The sequence below is a fragment of the Marmota monax genome, unplaced genomic scaffold (genome assembly GCF_021218885.2).
Source record: "Marmota monax isolate L192 unplaced genomic scaffold, Marmota_monax_Labrador192_F-V1.1 WCK01_AAM20220418_F8-fsc00117, whole genome shotgun sequence".
Lineage (NCBI taxonomy): Eukaryota > Metazoa > Chordata > Mammalia > Rodentia > Sciuridae > Marmota > Marmota monax.
In genome coordinates this window covers 697,578-718,432 of record NW_026693023.1, presented here as the reverse complement: position 1 = coordinate 718,432, position 20,855 = coordinate 697,578, and the positions used below count along the sequence as shown (strand labels likewise).

General features: G+C 35.4%; 2 protein-coding genes across 4 annotated transcripts in view; one reads left to right on the top strand and one right to left on the bottom strand.

Moving 5' to 3' along the window:
- Positions 1-430: 430 nt before the first annotated feature.
- The window catches only part of Gtf2e2 (general transcription factor IIE subunit 2), a 72,474-nt gene continuing 52,049 nt past the window's right edge, over positions 431-20,855 (top strand). Inside the window, exons 1-2 of one of the 2 annotated variants that reach the window (XM_046453281.2) lie at positions 431-624; positions 4,618-4,787. In XM_046453281.2, coding sequence (XP_046309237.1) covers positions 4,622-4,787 — 166 coding nt within the window. In that variant the 5' untranslated portion in view covers positions 431-624; positions 4,618-4,621. Of the gene's footprint in view, positions 625-1,045; positions 1,133-4,617; positions 4,788-20,855 lie in introns of those variants that run through there. The other variant, XM_046453283.1, reaches the window with a different exon arrangement.
- Positions 10,784-18,895, bottom strand: Smim18 (small integral membrane protein 18). Of its 2 annotated transcripts, none has more exons than XM_046453285.2 (2): positions 18,831-18,895; positions 10,784-11,420 (listed from the first exon to the last, which is right to left on the bottom strand). In XM_046453285.2, exon 2 carries the CDS (start codon positions 11,381-11,383, stop codon positions 11,096-11,098), a length of 288 nt encoding a protein of 95 aa, XP_046309241.1. In that variant the 5' UTR covers positions 11,384-11,420; positions 18,831-18,895; the 3' UTR covers positions 10,784-11,095. The 2 variants fall into 2 exon arrangements, with proteins under 2 accessions (XP_046309241.1, XP_058438281.1); XM_058582298.1 differs by lacking the exon at positions 18,831-18,895 and adding an exon at positions 11,814-11,858.

The following is a 20,855-nucleotide window of genomic DNA, read 5'->3' as shown; positions in this document are numbered from 1 at the left end:
TGTAAGAGAGATAGAAAAATGTTCTCTGAATATTCAGGTGCTGGAGAGGGGCATTTAAGGTAAAGTTACAAAACTAATGTTGAAAGGTCGTATCTTCAGTTGGGTTGGTTTCCAGAGCCCGCTGGTGGAAGAGCTCCTAAGCTTTAAGTTTCCGTGTAGAAAAGTGTCTTCCATCCTTTGTAGCACAGGCTGCCCGCCTCTTACGTAGGTCCAATCCTAGGCCCCGCCTCCAAACGCCGCCTGGTTGTCAAGGAAACAAGGACGCCCGAGTGGGCCTGTTCTCCTTCCTTGGGGCCCCCAGGTGGGGCACGCGACGACGCATGCGCATGATAGGCGGCGAAGGCACCGCGGTGGCTGCCGGGACTGAGCGCCTAGCCGCCCGATCAGGAAGTGGCGGGTGGAGCCCAGGGCCGAGTCGCCGCCGCCGCCGCCGCCGCCGCCGCCGCCGCCGCCGCCAGAGGCGAGACCCCGACCTGGTGGGTCAGCGCCGGGCGTGCGTGCGGGCAGGCGGGGGCGCTGAAGAGGAGCAGGAAGGGGCGGCCGTGCCGTCGTGGGCGGCTGGCGGAGGCGGAGGCGCAGGGAGGCTGCAGCGGCGGGTCGCGTGGGGCTATCTTCCTCGCTCAGGTAGGGGCTGTGGCCGCCAAGTGAGGGGTGCCGAGCCGGGGATCGCTGTTCTTCGGTCTTGAGGCGCGCCTCCTCTACCCAAGCTGATGAGGGTGTCCTCAAACCTTCGGGAGCCTGGGCTGCAGTTCTCTACGCGAAACATTTCAAATATGCCAACAGTTCCCTGCGAGCATTGTCTTTTAGGCCGGAGGTTCATTTAGCAAACTTTTGGGTTGGATAAAGGGAAAATTCACAGTCGGTGAGCTGATTGTGCCTCCTCCTATACCCCCAAGTTTCCATTAGAAGTAGCCGAGCGAAACGTGTGTGTAACATGGTGCCCCACTAAGGGCTGTGATTTAGGGACTGGCACACGGATTGTTTTTTTCAGCTGCCTTTTTTTTTTTTTTAAATGGTTTGTAATGATTCCCAACTTTAATTATAGTAGTTTTCTACAAATTCTGAAGACTTTTCCAAAGCAGAACGTTGCGGTCCCTTTTTCATCCACTTCCACATTGCTGTCACTTAGGAGGTAAGCACCCTCTTAGCTCCCAGCTATTCATAGTAGTTGCTTAGGCGCCAGTGGCACCTCTGAGGCTGAGGCCGAGAGAGGAGAAAAACAGGAAAAGTAAAAAGGCTGAGAGGTCTGTTGGAGGGAAGAACGTGGGCGGTGGAGCCCCGCCAGCTTCTTTGAGTTGTGGTGGTTTTTTATTTGTTTGCTTGTTTTTTTTTTTAAATGGACATGGAGATGTGTCCTGTTTGCGACATGTGCCAGTACTGAGATTTAAAACTCAATACAAATTTTGAAAAAAGAAGAATTAGGTGGAGCATGCTACAGTGAAAGACACATTGTTGTAGGTGCCCTTGAACATGGTACCCCATAGGTTGCTTTGTTTTAGAGACCTTTACTAGGATTCATTCTAGATCTGGTGTTAAGGAGTACTTGACTTTAAAAGTCAGAAAGAATACCCTTGTCCTTCCAGCTGTGTGACCTTAACTGTGCCTTTTCCTTTCAGATTTCACACATTGAAATAGTAGTAACACTAATAACTATTCTCTCATACAGTTGTGAGGGACTAATATTGTAAACATTTAGGTTTTTATGAACCGTATAGCTTTACTTAATCTGTCTTAAAAGTTGTTGGTAAAATCCTGTATTAATGATCTATCTTCATAAGGTGAAATAAACAAATGTTTCCTGTGTGTTTACAATCTGCTTTTTTCTTCCATCTTCTCACTTGCAAATTTCTTTTCTTTAGTTCTTGACCTCACACTTTTCCAAGTTTCAAGGCTTTCCCATCTTCCTTACCCTGGTACCAATCATTTTTTTATTTCTTAGAGATTCAAAATGGGAATAAGATTTCTATGGCTTTATTATTGAAAAAAATTCACACATATTTTCTCACTTTATTTTTACATATATATATAAATGTGTAATATATATATATATATATATATATATATATATATATATATTAGTGTCCTTGTTTTACTTATGATGAAATTAAATTAGAGGTCTTGTGGATTGTTTAGCCATATGGCTGTTAGGAATTGAAGCTGAAAGAAGGCAGAACTCTCATTCATGGTTCAGTGACTCTTCACTTCTCACGTAACTGAAATTCACAGTGATTATTATTATTTTTTTTTAATATTTATTGTTGTAGTTGAACACAATACCTTTATTGTATTTATTTTTATGTGGTGCTGAGGATCAAATCCAGGGCCTCCATGTGTGTATACGCACGCTCTACCACTGAGCCACAGCCCCAACCCTCCCGGTGATTATTATTATTTTTTTAAAATTTATTTTTCAGTTTTCAATGGACACAACATCTTTTTTTTTTTTTTTAATTTTATTTTATGTGTTGCTGAGGATCGAACCCAGCGCTCCATGCATGCCAGGCGAGTGCGTTACCGCTTGAGTCACATCTCTAGCCCCTGATTATTCTTTATCAGTATTTATATTTTAATTTTTAGCACCCTGACTTACATTTTATTTATTCATTGTCCTTTGAACAAGGTGTTCAGTGCTTTCACGTTCTCATCTAAGCTGCCTAAAGACAAGGATTTATTTTCCAGAACTTTTCAAAGTTTAAAGCACAGTGCCACACAAACGGCAGTTTTCTTAGTAAAGCCTTTGTTAAAGGCTTGTGGAACCAATAATTATGAGGATAGCACAAGTGAAGGATATCTTTTCTATTCAGTGTTCATTTAACAAGTATTTTTTGAGGTATCCTGTGCTTAAAGACTTGCAAAGTACAGGGAGAACCACCTATGATTTTTTGACTTTATGATAGTATAAAAGTGATACACATTCAGGAGAAAACACACTTTGAATTTTTTTTTTTTTTTTTAATATTTATTTTTAGTTTTCGGCGGACACAACATCTTTGTTTGTATGTGGTGCTGAGGATCGAACCCGGGCCGCACGCATGCCAGGCGAGTGCGCTACCGCTTGAGCCACATCCCCAGCCCCACACTTTGAATTTTAATCTTTTCCTGGGTCAGCAACATGTAGTACTATGTTCTGTCATGATGCTGGGCAGTAGCATTTAACTTGCATCTCCCAGCCAGCCATGAATTACGGGGGCAAACAACTGATACTCTATGGTGGACTGTGTTGCTAAGCTGGGTATTCTGTAGGTTAGGTGTACAAAATGCACTTTTAGCTTATGTTTTCAGTTTACCATGGTCTTATTACCATTACCATGGTAACCCCAAATCAAGAAGCACTTACTTGTATGAGAGTTTTTTTTTTTCCCCTCCAACTTAACATCAGTCTAAACACTTAAACACTTAGTCTAAACATTTAGTTAGATTGAGCTCTTCCTAGACCCTGCACAGGATTATTTTTTAGAGTCTTGTTGGTCGACTTGTAGCTCTGCTTGTTGTATAGCAGAGTTTTAGCATTGGGGCAGGGGAAGAAGAAATCATTTAGTTCCACCTCTCCTAATCAGAAAATTTCTCTACACATTTCTAGCAAATACTATTTTTAGTTAATGATCAAGAATTAACAGTTTTAAAAGTATTCCATTTCATTTATAAGCAGTTCTGATTTTTTTTTTTTTTGCAACAAACCTAAATTTATCTCCTACTTTATGTCCAGTGGTCCTGATGTTGTTTTTAGAGCAATGTTGTCTAATAGAAATATAAGCTTACAAGTGTGACTCACACTTGTAATTTAAACTTTTCTAGTAGTTATATTTTTTAAAATGTAAAAATTGATGCAATTAATTTTTTTAAAAAATAGTTTTTTAGTTGTAGATCAATGTAATACCTTTATTTATTTTTATGTGGTGCTGAGGATCAAACCCAGAGCCTCACATGTGCCAGGCAAGCGCTCTACCATTGAGCTCTAACCCCAGCCCCCTGAAATTAATTTTAATATTTAACCCAGCATGTCCAAAATATTATAAATACAACATGCAATTAATGTAAAATATCTTCATTAGTAATAACAGCATTTTTTTGGTATTAAATGTTTGAAATCTGGTGTGTATTCTCCATTTTCAGTACATCTGAATTCTAGCCACACTTCATATGCTTAAAGGGCACCATATTGGCCAGACTCCGTGGTGCACTTATAGCAGCTTGGGAGGCTGAGGCAGGAGAATTGGGAGTTCAAAGCCAGCCTCAGCAACTTAGCGAGGCACTTAGCAACTCAGCGAGACCCTGTCTCTAAATAAAATATAAAAAAGGGTTGGGGATGTTAGTCAGTGGTTAAGCACTCCTGGGTTCAATCTTCAGTACCCAAAACAAACAAACAAACAGAAGAATACCATATTGGACAGCACAGTTCTAGAGAGCTTTAGAGAATAATTCTGGTTTTTCTTTCTCTACCACTTACTACTTGCCCAGTACATATTAAGCACTTTTTTGGGTGAATAAATAAGTGACTAAGTACTAATATAGCAGATCATTTTATTTGGGAAATATCTTGTTGACATTTTTGGATTTGGCATACAGATTTGAGTGATTTGAATCTGTACTACAGATAATTTATTTTTATCTTTTTAGCATTATGGATCCAAGCCTATTGAGAGAAAGGGAGCTGTTCAAAAAACGAGCTCTTTCCACTCCTGTAGTAGAAAAGCGTTCAGTGTCTTCTGAGTCATCATCATCATCATCGAAGAAAAAGAAAGCAAAGGTAGAACATGGAGGATCATCAGGCTCTAAACAAAATTCTGGTTAGTAAAAAATCATGTAGGATTGTTTGATTTTTATTTTTTAGAAAACCATTTAGTAATGGCAAGTTCAACATTAATATTGATTTTTAGACATTTGGTGAAATATAAGGGATGGGATGATAAGAGAATTTAAGCCCTTAATATGTTAATTGTGTTGTGTGTTTAATATTTAGATTATTACTTTAAAAGGACAACTTCATTAAAGTTTAGTTTGCATTCCATATAGTTCATTCATTTTAAGTGTACAATTCAAATATATTCCTTTCCAATTTTAGAACATTTCTATCATTGCCAAAAGGTCCAGTGTGCCCATTTGTAACACTATTCCTGCCCTAGTCCCAGATAACCAATAACCTACTTTCTGTCTGTCTCTATATGCCTTTTCTGGACACTTCTATAAATGGAATTGTGTAATGTGGGCTTTTATTTGTGGCTTCTTTTATTGAGTATATTTTTGTGTTTCATCTGTGTTGTAGGATTATATCAGTATTTTATTCCACTTTATGGCTGAAGAAGTTTTTGACTCTCTTGAATAGCACTGCTACGAACATTATGTATAAGTCTTTATATAGACATATTTTTATTTCTCTTGAATAGAGAAATAGGAGTGGAATTTCTGGATCATGTGGTAAATTTATGTTTGATCCCCTCCCCACTGGGATTGAATCTGGGGCTGACCATTGAGCTACATCCACTTTATTTTTATTTTAAGACAGGGTCTCTGTAAAATTTTCAGACTGACCTTGAACTTGTGATCCTCCTTGCCTTAGCTTGCTGAGTAGCTGGGATTACAGGCCTGTGTCAAGGTGCCTGACTATATTTAACTTTTTATAAAATGATGGAAAAGGTTGTACCATTATATAATCTTACCAAAAGTAGGAGGATTCTAGTTTTTTCTCATCTGTATCAACATTTGTGATTCCTTTTCTTTTTGATCATAGCTTTTCCTAGTGGGTGTGAAGAGGTATCATTATCATTTTAATATGTATTTCCCTAATGACTAGTAGTATGAACATGACCAGATGTGTAATTTCCTTGGTGAACTATCTATTTGTATTTTTTTTTTGCCCATTTAAAAAAGTGGGCTATTTGTCTTTCTGTTGGTTTGGAACCATTCTTTTTTTTTCATTACCAGGGATTCAACTCAGGGGCACTTGACCACTAAGCCACATCCCCAGCCTTATGTTGTATTTTTTTTTTAATATTTATTTTTTAGTTTTAGGTGGACACAATATCTTTACTTTACATTTATGTGGTGCTGAGGATCAAACCCAGTGCTTCATGCATGCTAGGTGAATACTTTACCACTGAGCCACAACCCCAGCCCCCTATTTTGTTTTTTATTAAGAGACAGAGTCTCACTGAGTTGTTTTGCGCCTCGCCTTTTGCTGAAGCTGGCTTTGAACTTGTGATACTCTGCCTTAGCCTCCCCAGTTGCTGGGATTACGGGTGTGCACCACTGTGCCCAGTTAATTAGCAGAAATTTTGTTTTGTGTTACCAGGAATTGAACCCATGAATGCTCTTCTGAAGAGCTCATCCCTAGCCTTAATTTTTTTAAATGTTGTTGGTGGACTTTTTATTTTATTTATTCATATATGGCACTAAGAATCGAACCTAGTGCCTCACACATGCTAGGCAACTATGCCTAGCCACAACTCCATCCCATCCCCAACCCTTTTCAAATTTTCTTTCTAGATAGGATCTTGCTAGGTTGCCCAGGCAGGTCTTAAAGGTATGATCATCTTGCCTCAGTCTCCCAAGTAGCTGGAATTATAGGTATGTGCCACTAGGCCTGCCTAAAAGTTTTTAATTTTGATGAAACCCAACTTAGCAATTTTTTTCTCATTTATGTTTTTGGTGTCATTTCTAAGAAAGCTCTCCCTGATTCTATATTTCCTTCTAAGAGTTTTATAGTTTTAGCTTTTTGACTTAGGTCTGTAGTATGTTTGAGTTACTTTTGTGTATGGTTTAACATAAGCACCTAAATTTCAAAGTAGATTTGGTGAATTCAAAGTGAGTTTAGGCTCTTATATTAAACCATACACAAAAATTAACTCAAACTTATAGACCTATGTATAAGAGCTAAAATTATATTTCACTGTCCCAGTGCCATTTCTTGAACATTTTTTTTTTTTTTTAAATTTTTATGTGGTGCTGGATTGGACCCAGTGCCTCACTCATACTCAGCAAATACTCTACCACTGAGCCACAATCCCTGGCCCTGAACAGACTATTTTTAACCTCATTTGAATTGCATTGGCCCTCATGTTGTGTATCAGTTGACTATTGACGAGGCATTTTATGTCTGGAGTCTCAGTTTGATTTCATTGACTTATTTGTCTATTTTTATGCCAGGACCACACTTTCTTGGTAGTGTTGTGGTTTAAGTTTTAAGATTAAGAAATATAAATCCGGCCAGCACTGTGGTGCACGCCTATAGTCCCAGCAGCTTGGGAGGATGAGATAGGAGAATCGCAAGTTCTAAGCCAGCCTCAGCAAAAGCAAGATGCTAAGCAACTAGTGAAATAAAAATAAAAATACAAAAATAGGGCTGGGGATGTGGCTCAGTGGTCAAGTGCCCTTGAGTTCAGTGTAAATCTAGACTGGGGATATATCTCAGTTGGTAGAGTGCTTGCCTTGCATGCATAAGGCCCTGGGTACAATTCCCAACACTACCAAAAAAAAAAAAAAAAAGTGTAAATCCATGGACTATTATGTAGCTCTGTGGTAGAATACTTGCCTACTAAGCACAAGGCCATGGATTCAATCCCTAGTACTAGCGAAAAATAAAACAGAGAACGTATTAGTCCTTTAGCTTTATTCTTTTTTTTTTTTTTTAAGGTTATTTTGTTTTGTTTTTTTTTTGGATCTTTTGCATAATTTTAAGATCAGTTTGTTAATCAACATCTGTAAAAAACCAGCTGGGACTTTGGGTCTTGCTAGGTTGCTAATAATCTCTATTAGATTCAATATATAAATCAGTTTGAAGGATAATTTCTACCTTAAAAACATTAGGTCTTCCAGTTAGTTAACTTCCATATCTTTCTATTTATTTACATTTTAAATTTATTTCAATAATGTTTTGAGTTTTTAATGTATAAGTCAATTTCACACTTATTTTGTTAAATTTATTCCCAAGTATTTTACTCTTTTTTTGTGAATATTTTATTCTTTTTGATGTATTATAAGTGGAATTATTTTCTTTTTTTTTTAAATTTTTTTTTTAATTGTAGATGGACATAATACCTCTGTTTTATTTTTATATGGTGCTGAGGATTGAATCCAGGGCCTTCCATGTGCGCGGTGAGCACTCTACCACTGAGCTACAACCCCAGCCCTGGAATTATTTTCTTAATTTGATATTTTTGATTGTTCATTACCAGTATGTAGAAATGCAGTACATTTTATACATTGATTTTGTATGCTGTAACATTGTTGAACTTATTTTTTGTTTCTAGTAGGTTTTTATGTGAATTCCTTAGAATATTCTACATCAATATTATGCCATCTAGGAATAAAACCAGTTTTGTTTTTTCTCTTCCAATATGATGTCTTTTATTTCTTTTCCTTGCCTGTCTGATATGGTGTTGACTACAGGTAGTGACAGTTGATTGTCTTCGCCATCTTTCTAATCTCTTTGCTATTATATATGGTATTATTGCAGGTTTTTGTAGGTAGCCTTTATTTGGTTGAAGAAGTTCCCTGCTATTTCTAGTTTGTTGAGAGTGTCTGTTTGTAAATGGGTTTTGGATGTTGTCACATGCTTTTTCTATATCAAATGAGATGATTGTGTTCTTTTATTCTATTAATATATCAATTGGTTTTCATTTGTCAAATCAGCCTTGCATTCCTGGAATAAATCCAACTTGGTCACGTTATATAATCGTTTTTATTGTTGCAGTGTTCAATTTGCTGGTATTTTGTCTAGGATTTTGGCATTTCTATTCATGAGGGATATGGTCAGTACTTTTATTTTCTTGTGCTGCCCATCAGGGTAATTCTGGTCTTCAATAATGATTTGTGCAGTGTTCCTCTTCTATTAATTTTTGGAAGAGTTTGTGAAGGTTTATTATTATTTCTTTAAAGATCTGGGTGAATTCTCTAGTGTGACCATTTGGGCCTGAGCTTTCCTTTGTGTTTAGCTCTGTAGGATGGCTTCGTCTTATATTTTAGTCTATTCAGATGTTCTATTACTTCTCGAATTAATTTTGATACTTTGTATCTTTTTAGGAGTCTATCCATTTTATTATCTACATTGTCTGGAGTTTTTCAAAGTGCTCTCTTAAAATCCTTTTGATTTCTCTAGGATCAATGGTGATGTTCTCTCTCTCTGATACCAGGTATTGAACACATGGTGCTTACTCACTGAGCCACATCCCCAGCCCTTTTTTTTTTTATTTTTGAGACATGGTCTTACTAATTTAGGGCCTTGATAAATTGCTGAGGCTGGCTTTGAGCTTGTGCTCTTCCTGCCTCAGCCTCCTGAACTGCTGGGATTATAGGTGTGTGCCGCTATGCCTGGCTCTCACATTGTTTTTTTGTTTTTAGTTGTAGATGGACACAATACCTTTATTTATTTTATGTGGTTCTGATAATTGAACCCTCTCATGTGCTAGGCAAATAATCTACCACCACTGAGCCACAACCCTCACATTACTTTTAAAATATTATCTATTCTCATTTTTCCATATTTCTTTTCAAACCTTCTTATATGAGTATAAACTTAAAATAGCACCCATAATTGTATTGAAAGTTTTATATTCTGAATTTAGTTTTCACTTTTTTTTTTAACATTTTATTTTATTTTTTTGAGAGAGAGAGAGAGAGAGAGAGAGAGAGAGAGAGAGAGAGAGAGAGAAAGAATTTTAATATTTATTTTTTAGTTTTCGGCGGACACAACATCTTTGTTTGTATGTGGTGCTGAGGATCCAACCCGGGCCGCATGCATGCCAGGCGAGCACGCTACCACTTGAGCCACATCCCCAGCCCTTAGTTTTCACTTTATATACCAAATATTTTTTCTGTTATCATAGTATTCAATGACTTTTTAATAATCTATTAAGTTCATGTGCTATATTTAATTAAAGACTTATTTGCTTCCAAATTTTTGTTATTCTGAATAGTGCTAGTACAAACCCTTTTCTCAGGGGCGTTTTACCACTGAGCTACATCCCTTATCCTTTTTATTTTACTTTTAAAATTTGAGACAGGATCTCATTAAGAGCGTCTTGTTAACTTGCTGAGACTGATCTTGAACATGCATTTCTCTTTCCTCAGCCTTTTCAGATGCTGTAATTACAAGCGTGTGCCACTGTGCCTGGTGATCCTTTATCTTTCAAACTAATTTCTCAGGATAAACGTCCAGGAGTGTCATTTCTGGCCTAAGGGCAGCTAAGGTTAAGAGCATGTGTTGTTAGCAAAACAGTATTAAGATCATAAAATATATTATCTATACAGCCCTTGAAATTTCAAGAAATGAAATTGCTGTGTTTCTTAATAGGTGTTGGGTGGTTTTAATATTAATCTTTTGACTCTAATAATAGTCTTATTTTCACTTTTTTTGTAGTCTTTTTTGCATTAAGTACATTAGTCCTCAAGAGTGTGAATATGAGAGGTAAAAAGAAAGAACAAACTTCAGTGTAATTTAATGAGTATAATATTAAGTTTTAGTTTGAAAATTGGCTGGGCTTTTCTAGAACATTTATTTCTTATTGAACAAAAAGTCAGTTTTTTGAGACTTTTATGCAGGTATACTTGAGGACCTTCTGATTATTTTGAGACTTTTTACTACAAAGAACTCAAGTTATTAGAAAATATGTTGTCTTCAATAAATGAGAAAATATTGCTTTTTAATAACCAAGACTTTATATATAAGTGGAATAATTTTATTTTGGATGTAGAAACACATCTGAAATAGCATATTTGTTACCCAAATACTATTTTTTAGTTTACATGAATGGTTTAGATACAGATTATTTTAGCATCATTAGCCTTGCTTTGTTTTCCAGTTTAACTTTTGTTGTTTAGTGTTGAACTCCAGAAATTTTTTTATTCTAGAAATAATTTATTCATTTTTCGATGTGTCACATTAAATAGATGGGTAAATTCACATTTATGAAGTTTTACTTTATTTAATGAGAGTAATACATAGACAAAAAGTACATATTTCACTTGTTTTCCACTTCTAGGAATCTTTTACCCAAAGTCAGAGTCAGTTTTATAGTAAAAGTTGGCCTCAGGGAAATTTTCTTTAATCTCGGGAGAGGCTAAAGCTGCTTTTAAAGGTTTTGTTCACCTTCTTTAGGAGCTAGACCACTTCAGTATCTCGTTTTCTGATGTTGTCCATCATGCTTCTAAGAGGGTTGGGTTCACTTTTCAAGTCTTTCACAGTTTTGTTTTTTACACAGCAGCAGCAGTCAAGCACTTCATAAAGGAAAGCCAGCACCACTAAAGATACTACAGTAAATATAAATAAAAGCAGAATGACAAAGCAGGCAGTGTTCCAATTATCATGGAAAGGGTAAATTTTTTGAACTTGAAAACCAAGATACTGATAAACAGAGGTGGTGGTTTCGTTCCAGTGACTGGAAGCCATTCTTAGAGATTCCACTTCTTGTATTGCTCTTTTGAATCTATAAAAAGGTAGAAAATGAATATATGTAACCAAACTACAGATTTGTCCATTCAAATCTCAGTTCTAAGATTTCTTAGTAAATTTATATAGGCAACATGAGTCTTCCTAAGTATCTAAAAGATTTAATTACTGAATTGTATTTTTAAGTGCTTTATGCCAAATATTTAAATCACACTTTTGTATATCATTGGTTAAATAAATATTTGTGTTTAACATTCATTTATAGAAATTAAGTGCTAATATGGGGGAACAAGGCAGTTGACTATATTTAAGCTTGAATAAATAACTTATCAATGAGCAATTATTGATTAAAAATTTTGGAGTTTTAAGGTTGTATTCTTCAGACTGCCTCTGGAAAAGCTTTGTCATTGCCTGTATGTATTCTTCTTACCTTGGGTCAGTGTATTTCTGTCTTCTGTTTTTACTTCTTTAAACTTTAATGACAGATGTTTTGCATCAGGAAAGAGGAACCAAATGAAAAATAGCAGAGAAAGAAAAAGCCAAATAATGGCAGTTTTCAGAATGAGGATAAAATAAAATTTTAGACTAAGTTTCCTGTGAAGAGAACTCAATCTTGATATTGTTTGATATATAGATGATAATATTAACTGTTTTATATATCTAAATGATCCATGAACACTATATTAAAACATACAAATTCAGCCCTTGATAAGGTATCTGCTATTAAATTACTATTCCATTTCACAAAGTAAACTAGTGAGTTAAATTTCAGTGTTCTTGCATTGTTTTGGTCTTGTTGACCCTACTTGTTAGATCTTAAATAGAAATTCAAAGATTAAACATTTGATAGTTTGGAACTAATGAGAAGCTAAATGAATTTTTATTTTCTTGGTCTCTTAAAGAGACATTTTTAACCCAATTTAAAAGATTGTACTAAGACAATTTTGGAAATAAGAGGAAAAATGGTTCTATTTCCTTAATTCAATTGATTGCTATTACTTGGTATGCTTTTTCACTATATACTTGCAAGCAAGCTTTCATTCATCTTTACAACAAATGTTTATTACTCATCGTTTACCAAATACTTCTGGAGGCATCTTGTTTGCATGTTTCACATGGGGAAAACTTCAAGGTAGTACAGAAGTTTGAGTATAACAAATCCCCATGTGCTTATAAAACATACGTTTATCAACTCTTGATTACTCTATACCTCTACCCACTTGCTTCTATCACATGGATTATTTTAAGGTAAATTCCAGACATTTAATCTAGAAATATTTCAGTGTTTATCTCTAAAAGATGAAGACTCTGCTTTTAAATAAAAAAGTTCCATATTATTTTTGCATCCAAGCTCCATAGCAATATAATTGTTTAAGTTTGTTTTTTTAATATTTATTTTTTTTTAGTTGAACTTGAACATAATACCTTTGTTTTATTTATTTATTTTTATGTGGTGCTGAGGATCGAACCCAGGGCATCGCATGTGCTAGGTGAGCGCTCTACCGCCGAGCCACAACCCCAACCCCTAAATTTGTTTTCTTAATACATATAATTTTAAATCTTTGGATTGAGAGAATAATATTTATTCTAAAGTTTTTGTTTTCTATCCTAAATCAAATTTTCTTGGAAAATTGCTTTGCTTCTTTAATTGAACATGCTTCTTTCCTTTTTTCCTTCCTGTATTTTGAAGGTTAAATTGATGATTTAGGGCAGAGTTAAAGGCTTAAATACATTTTTTTTTAATTTAAGAATTTCTTCAGTTTTGGTGTTTGGTGATCCTTCATCTTGAAGTGAGGGATGACAGACTTAATGGGTAGTAATTGAATTAATTGTGTTTCATAGTTCAGGAACATGCATGGCTTGGTGGCACACATCTGTAATACCAGTGACTCTGGAGGCTGAGGAAGGAGGATTACAAGTTCAAATCTAGCCTAAGCAACTTAAAGAGACCCTGTCTCAAAATAAAAAATAAATAGGACTGGGGGTGTGGTTAAACACCCCTGGGTTCAATCCCTGGTACCAAAAACAAAAACAAAAACAAACATTGTCAGGGGCCTGTGTTTGTAGCTTAGTAGTAGAGTGCTTGCTTAGCATGAGTGAGGCATTGGGTTTGATCCTCAGTGCCACGTTAAAAAAAAAAATAAGAAAAGGTATTGTGTTTATCTACAACTAAAAAAAATAAACCCCCCAAAATACATTGTTAGGAACTTAGGTATAGTACTTTCCATTACATTATAGTATTTTCAATGTCTGCACATCCAGCCTTTCAAAATTATCTACTTATCCTTTCAATTTTCTCTTCAGAACACATTCTTATGGGAAAGCAGGTCTGCTTCCTTGCATAACTTTGGGAAGCACCATTCACAGTTTTCCTTGGGGTGACTGTCATGAGCATCTTGGTATTACATAATGTGGATGTCTTGATAGGCCATTTGTTGGTTGTTGCTGCCTTTGATTCTAATCACTATGCACATAATTATTGAAGTAACTCATAGAAACTTACTCATGTGGAGACAAAAGTTAGGTCTTATTTGACCTGGCTCTCCTAATACAGTAAAGGCATGTGAGGGTGCTTGGGCACGTGTACACACATCTTAAAAATGTCTGGCTTTTAATTGACCAAGTTATGTTCATGTCACAATGAATCCCACTATTATGTATAATTGTAATGCACCAACAAGAATTTTTTTTTAAGGCATTTGGCGCTCCCATAAGATTTTCAACATTGCAAAAATGCACATATTTTTGTGAGGGGTACCATACATTGTTACAGTGAAGCTTTACTTCAGTGTAAATGTTTCATGTCTTTTTTGAAGAACCCAGGTAATAGAGAAGGAGAGGAAGAGTAGGACCTTGGGGAACTAGAGGGAAGTGCCAGCTTGTATGAGTGGAAAAAGAGTAGGAAGAAGCACCTAAGGATCTAGCTGATGGTTTTACCTGTTCTAACCTGAGGCCTGTACGATCTCCAGCATTTATGGAAATAATGCTTAGACTTTCTGTTAAGGCTGTTTACGTTGATCTCTTACTGAGATTTCCATCCCCCCCACCTCTGGTTCTGGAGTTGAACCCAGAGCCTTGAACATGCAAGGCAAGCTCACTACCACTGAGTACCCAACCTTATCTCTTTTTGAAATCTGGGAATCTGTTCTACAAGATTTTCTTCTAAATCTGGCATTAGAAGCAACTGTAGAAGGAACAGTAATAGGGAGAGAAAAGAGACTTGAGAAGAGTAATTTCTATATAATGCTTCTCAAATTAGATTAATCTATTATTAATGAACTTATTTAAAAATGTTGTTTCTCTGTTGATTTCAGATATCATTATAGCAATTTTAAATAAAAATTAAAAGCCTTATCCACAATTCTACTTCTATAATGTAGAAAAAGTTTTAATTTTTTTCCTCCGGAAATTCACTACATAAATCTATAACTTGGACCTGGCTAAAATTATTTGGAAGTTATTATGTTGTATTTTAATTTACTATAAGACAACTTTTTTTAGTTTTGACTTTAAAACTAAAAAACTGGGGAGAAGTTTTAATAATGTAAGCTGCCATTTCAAAATGAAATTTTAGAAAGATTAGAAAGTCGATTTAAGGAATCTCATATTCTCTTTATTTATTGATTGATTTTTATTTAAAAAAATTTTTTTGTAGTTATAGATGGATAGATGCCTTTATTTTACTTGTATGTGATGCTAAGGATTGAACCCAGTGCCTCACACATGCTAGGCAAGCACTCTGCCACTAAGCTACAGCCCCAGCCCTATTCTCTTTATTTTGGAGGTACAACTATTTAAATTTTTTTAAGGCTCTCTTTCCTCTAAAAAGTAAATAAAAAGAGCAGGAGAGGAAGGGAAGGAAAAGGGGCAGGCAGGAAAGTAGGCAGGCAGGCAGAGACAAAACTAAATTAAATTATTTGAGGTTAACTTGTACCCATCTATGAACTCTTCTGGCTAAATAATGTAGGATTTCCTTTCATTTGAATCACTGTGTAATGATATGGAAAGGGTTTTGGAATATGTTGCGTTAAAAGAATGAGGTGCAGTACTGTGCATGTGAAAAAGGGAAAATAATATATATTCTTTTTTATATATATATATATAATATACATATTATATATATATATATATATATATATATATATATTATATACATATTAGTTGTAGTTGGAAACAGTACCCTTATTTTATTTATTTATTTTTATGTGGTGCTGAGGATCGCGGTGAGTCCTCTACTGCTGAGCCACAATCCCAGCCCTGTAATATGTACTCTTAGCTGTATCTGCACAAAATTTTTGCAAGGATTTAGAAGCCAATGACAGTGATTGTGGGAATGAGTGGAGAGGAAAGAGGGGCAGAGGAATATGCACAATTTTTACTTTGTTATCTTTTGATTTTTGAACCATTGGTATTTATTACTTGTTTAAACAAAAGCATGATCTATTTTGAAAGAAAGAAGATTACTGTTCTTTGCCTTTGAAATAAAGTTTTATTCCTTGTCTATATGTTATGTATCTACTCAATATAGCTATTGAGTTTTTTGTATCACTTTAAAAATTAAAATTGATAAACACTGTCATTTTGATTAGACTGTGTACTTTATTCACACATAAAATTCATATGATGATTTTGCTTGCAGTAATGACTGTGGAATAGCAATTTATGCCACCTCCATAGACCCTTGTATGCTTTGTGGGAAATGTCTAAGCAGTTTAGGAAAGAATTATATGTCAGGCTTATGATGTAAATTATGACAATTTGTGACTTGAGTGTATTGATAATTGATGAGCATCTCAATGCATTCTTGCTTTAGTTAGCTTGTGGTTACATCTGAAACAAAGTAAACTTTATGGTATGGAGTTATTTTCCACTTTAATTTTTTTTGGGGTACCAGAGACTGAACTCAAGGGCACTCAACCACTGAGCCACATCCCCAGCCCTATTTTGTATTTTATTTAGAGACAGGGTTGTTATGTCTACTAAAATTTTTATTAACTATAATCAATTATCTGATTTTATAGTATTCATATGTGAAAATATCATTATTGCAAGGTTGGTTAGCACCTTGCTGAGGCTGGCTTTGAACTCTTGATCCTCCTGACTTAGCCTCCTGAGCTGGTGGGATTACAGGCATGCTACAAGCGTGCTTCACAGTGCCCGGCTAGTCTACTTTAAATTTAATATGTATATTCTTTTAAAGTGTAGAGGAGCACTGGTAATTTTTTTGTGTTAAATTTAAGATAAATACTAAGTCTTACTTTGATGAATTAGACATGTAAAAATAAGTATACCATTAGGATTTTCTCCTATTCTGAGACTACATTTTTGAAACATTTAATTTATATCAGTTAAGTGCTTAAAGATGCCTTATAAAAAGCAAGAGAAAATGGCCAAAATATGTTAAAATAATCTGTTATAATTTTTGTGGTTTTGATTCTGCCCCTTTAAAATTGCATTGTAGAAATCAGGGAGTTTTAAATCAAATAACAAGTTTAAAGTTTTTTATTTAAACTTGTTGAAACACCGTTATTTTATTTTATTTATTTATATGCAATGCTGAGAATTGAATGCAATGCTGAGAATTGAACGCAGTGCCTCACAGATGCCAGACAAGTGCACTACTGTTGAGCCCCAGCCCCAGCCCTCAAATAACAGTTTTTTGTAGTTACATTTATGTTATTTTTGATATACTCCCTTTACCTGCTTTTCTTCTTATTTCAAAAGATCCCGGTGGAATATATATGGGGTAGGACTTAGAATTGTTCTGGAACCTTGGATTGCCAGATAAGAATAAAATTATGCTTTACCCTTTTTTAATGGCAAAAACCCCTTGACTTCTCTGGTGCTTGTAAGCATATCACTTTGAAATATGATCAGTTAAAAATAAGATAACTTATGATAAAATATGATCAGTTTAAATACAGAGCAACTCATTCAATTTAAGCTTTAGAGCTCTCCGAGATCAGTCATGCTGCTAAGTCCATTTAGTGAAACACTTAATGAGCATCCATCTGCACTAACTATGGATATATTACGAATAAAATATAGGCTGTTGAGAGTGTTTGAATAATGTGGGGTGGTCAGGGTTCTATTTATAATTTACCTGAATATAAGTTTTAAGTTAACAGTTTTATTTCACAAAGTACATTAACGGAAACCGTTTTTTGGCTGCCATATTTTGTATTGGAAGCAGTATGGTTTCTAGGTAATTAACCCAATAGTGTTGAACCTGGGGAGCTCTAATATTGGCAACCTCTGAACTTAGTAAGGGATATCCTGCTCCTGTTAGTTGAGTGCTATGAAATAGAAGGAATAGAAATTGTGAAACAAACAAAAAACCCCACCAAAGATTAAATGAATTTAGCAGCAAGATAAAGGCAAAAGTTGGATCTTTAGGTCAGTATGTATAATATATTGAGCATGTATCTAAAGCATCTATTAAATAATGATATTCTCATGTTTGAATACTATAAAATCAGATAATTGATTAGTAGTTAATAAAATTTTTAGTAAACATAAACAATTACTCTGAGCCATGAAAATATTATTATTATCTAGAATTACCCTTCTTCCTTAACTAGTTCTTCTTAGGAGGTATTTTTATTTTAAAGTGTAGTTTATCAAGAAGATTTACTTCTTGTTTATTCTGAGGATCAGTTTAAGAATAACTTCAACATTATATTTAAATGCTGTGATAAATTTTGTTATGTAGCTTTTAAAAAATGAAAGGCTATCTAAAAAAGATTTTGTTTAATAATATGATTTGTATAATACATTGAAATAAATTTCACTTTGAGGACATAATTAAAATGTTAGGAAAATCTGAAGCTCTGTACATCCTCTTTGGTTACAGTAAAACACAGTTCATATAATGATACCTTTTAAGGTCTGAATATTTTGTATAAAAATCACAGTTGTGATAATTTAGCATTTTCTGCATCTATATTTTTATAAAATAATTTTGAACTATTTTCTCATGTTTGTTAAAATATAGTAAACTTTCTCATGAGTAACTGCTGGAATAATTTGCACATGTAATCAGAAAGCTTTAATCCAGGGTTTGCTTTTAATCTAGATTTTTCTTTAAGAAAAATCCTTTGTTAAGATAGACTGAACTGCTGAAATGAAACTGCTCTGAGAAAAACAAATTAGCAAGTAACCAGCCTGTTAACATCAAATGCTTGTGGTTTACCGAAGGCCTGGATACAGATCACGTTTGTACAAAATGTAATGAATTTTCCATTAAGGCACAGGATAGTAAGGGTACTTATCAAATAGCACAAGGCAGTCTTCATATTATAATAAAATTCTACCAAGCAGTGGAATGAAAACATTGTTCTTTTTTGGGTCTTTATAAGGAACAAGGCTTTCTGATTGATTTTCATGGTGAAATATTTACCTTCATAAGGACATGGAGTACTAAATAAAAAAGATCATATAAACCTACCTCTTGTCTGAAAGGATGCTGTCGAAGCGATGGAAGCGATGGTATCGTCTGTTTGTAATGCAGTCTACAGCACAGCCAAGATGGAGCTGTGCTTCTATTGGTTGAACACAATGCAGCTGACAGTTTCCTCTACGTTCATTTGCATTAAGACCTGACACCCTGAAGAGTGAATCATTCATAAAGGCGAATAGAGCTGTCTGCTATATCAACTGTCACTGCTTCTCCTTTATTTTTTATGCTTAAGCTTAATTTCTTTATAGGAATTGGTGATTCCTTAGTGTTTACAAAATTGAATGTCCTTTGGTAACTATTTCGGCTCTAGGACTAGAAGATAAAGTAATGTAGGAAACAAGGGTCCAATTTAACAAGCTTGATATTTCCTCCAAGAAGTGTTAAATGAAAATTTATGTTTCTCTCAATATTTGTTCTATACATAAATCATGCCCTCTCTAAGGGATTCTTTCTTTCTTTTTTTATTTTTTAGTTGTCAATGGACCTTTATTTTATTTATTTTTATGTAGTGCTAAGAATTGAACCCAGTGCCTCACACATGCTAGACAAGTGCTCTGCCACTGAGTCACAATCCCAGCCCTCTAAGGGATTATTTCTTTGTGTTTGGACTTAGGAGAAATTCACAGGGAAATAGTACATTTTTCAGCTCTTTTAAGTTGTAAGAGGGTTAGTTTAGGTAGATATTTTACTTATATTTAAAAAGCAGTCTGTGAAATTATTTATTATTTATTGGGTCTGGGGATTTAACCCAGTGGTGCTTAACCATTGAGTTACATCCCCAGCCCTTTTTAATATTTTATTTAGAGATAGGGTCTTGCTGGGTTGCTTAGGGATTTGCTTAATTACTGGGGCTGGCTTTGAACACTGGATCCTCCAGCCTCAGCCTCTGGAGCTGCTGGGATTTCATGCAGGACTATTTTTATTATTATTTTTTGAGATGCTGGTGATTGAACCCAGGGCTTCATGCATGCTAGGTAAGTGCTTCACCACCAAGTTTCATTTCCAGTCTCAGTCTATGAAATAATTTATTTTTGGCTCTGGGGATTGAACTCAAGAGTGCTTTACCACTGAGCTACATGCCCAGCCCCCCCCCCCCCCCCCGCCCCCCCCCCCCCCCCCCCCCTTTTTTGGTACCAGGGATTGAACCCAGGGGTGCTTAACCACTGAGCCACATCCCCAGCCCCCCTCCCCCTTTTTAAATTTAAGTTGTTGATAGACCTTTTTATTTATATGTGGTGTTGAGCATCAAACCCAGTGCCTCACACGTGCTAGGCAAGTGTGCTACCGGTGAGCCACAGCCCCAACCCATCCCCATCCCTTTTTTAAAAATATTTTATTTAGAGCCTGGGTCTCGTTGAGTTTCTAAGTTGCTGAGGCTGGCTTTGAATTCGTGATCCTCCTGCTTCAGCCTCTAGAGCTGAGCCACTGGGATTACAGGTATGTACCTCTGTACCCAGCCTAGGGGCTGGGGTTAGGGCTCAATGGTAGAGTGGTAAAAGTAGAGTGACCAGCCCTTTTTATTTTCTGAGATAGGGTCTTGATGAGTTGCTAAGACTGGACTCAAATTTGCTATCCTCCTGCCTCAGCCTCCCAAATTACTGGAATTACAGGCTTGCCTAGTGAAATTTAAATGACAAAGTCATCTCCAGTTGGCTGTTCAGAGATAGAATGTTTTAAATTATGACGTATTTAGAGTTTGATCTAAATTAACAGTCAAGATTTTTAACTAAGGGAGTAGTTGTTAAAACTGCAGCAGACTGGGTAAATCCTTGTTACACAGAATTGTTTTTTTAAATCATAGATAAATCAGTACATTAGTTTTTGGGACTAAAAAGGGGGACATGGAAATACCTTATTACATTCATACTTTCATTCTAGAAATAGTTATTGAGCATTGACTATGGTTGGCATTAAAAGCTAGGGACCCTGTGGTAAACAAAACTGTATGTGGTTCATAATTATCCCTTTTAAAAATGGTGTTTGTCCTTAATATATTATCATTTCTTTTTTTGT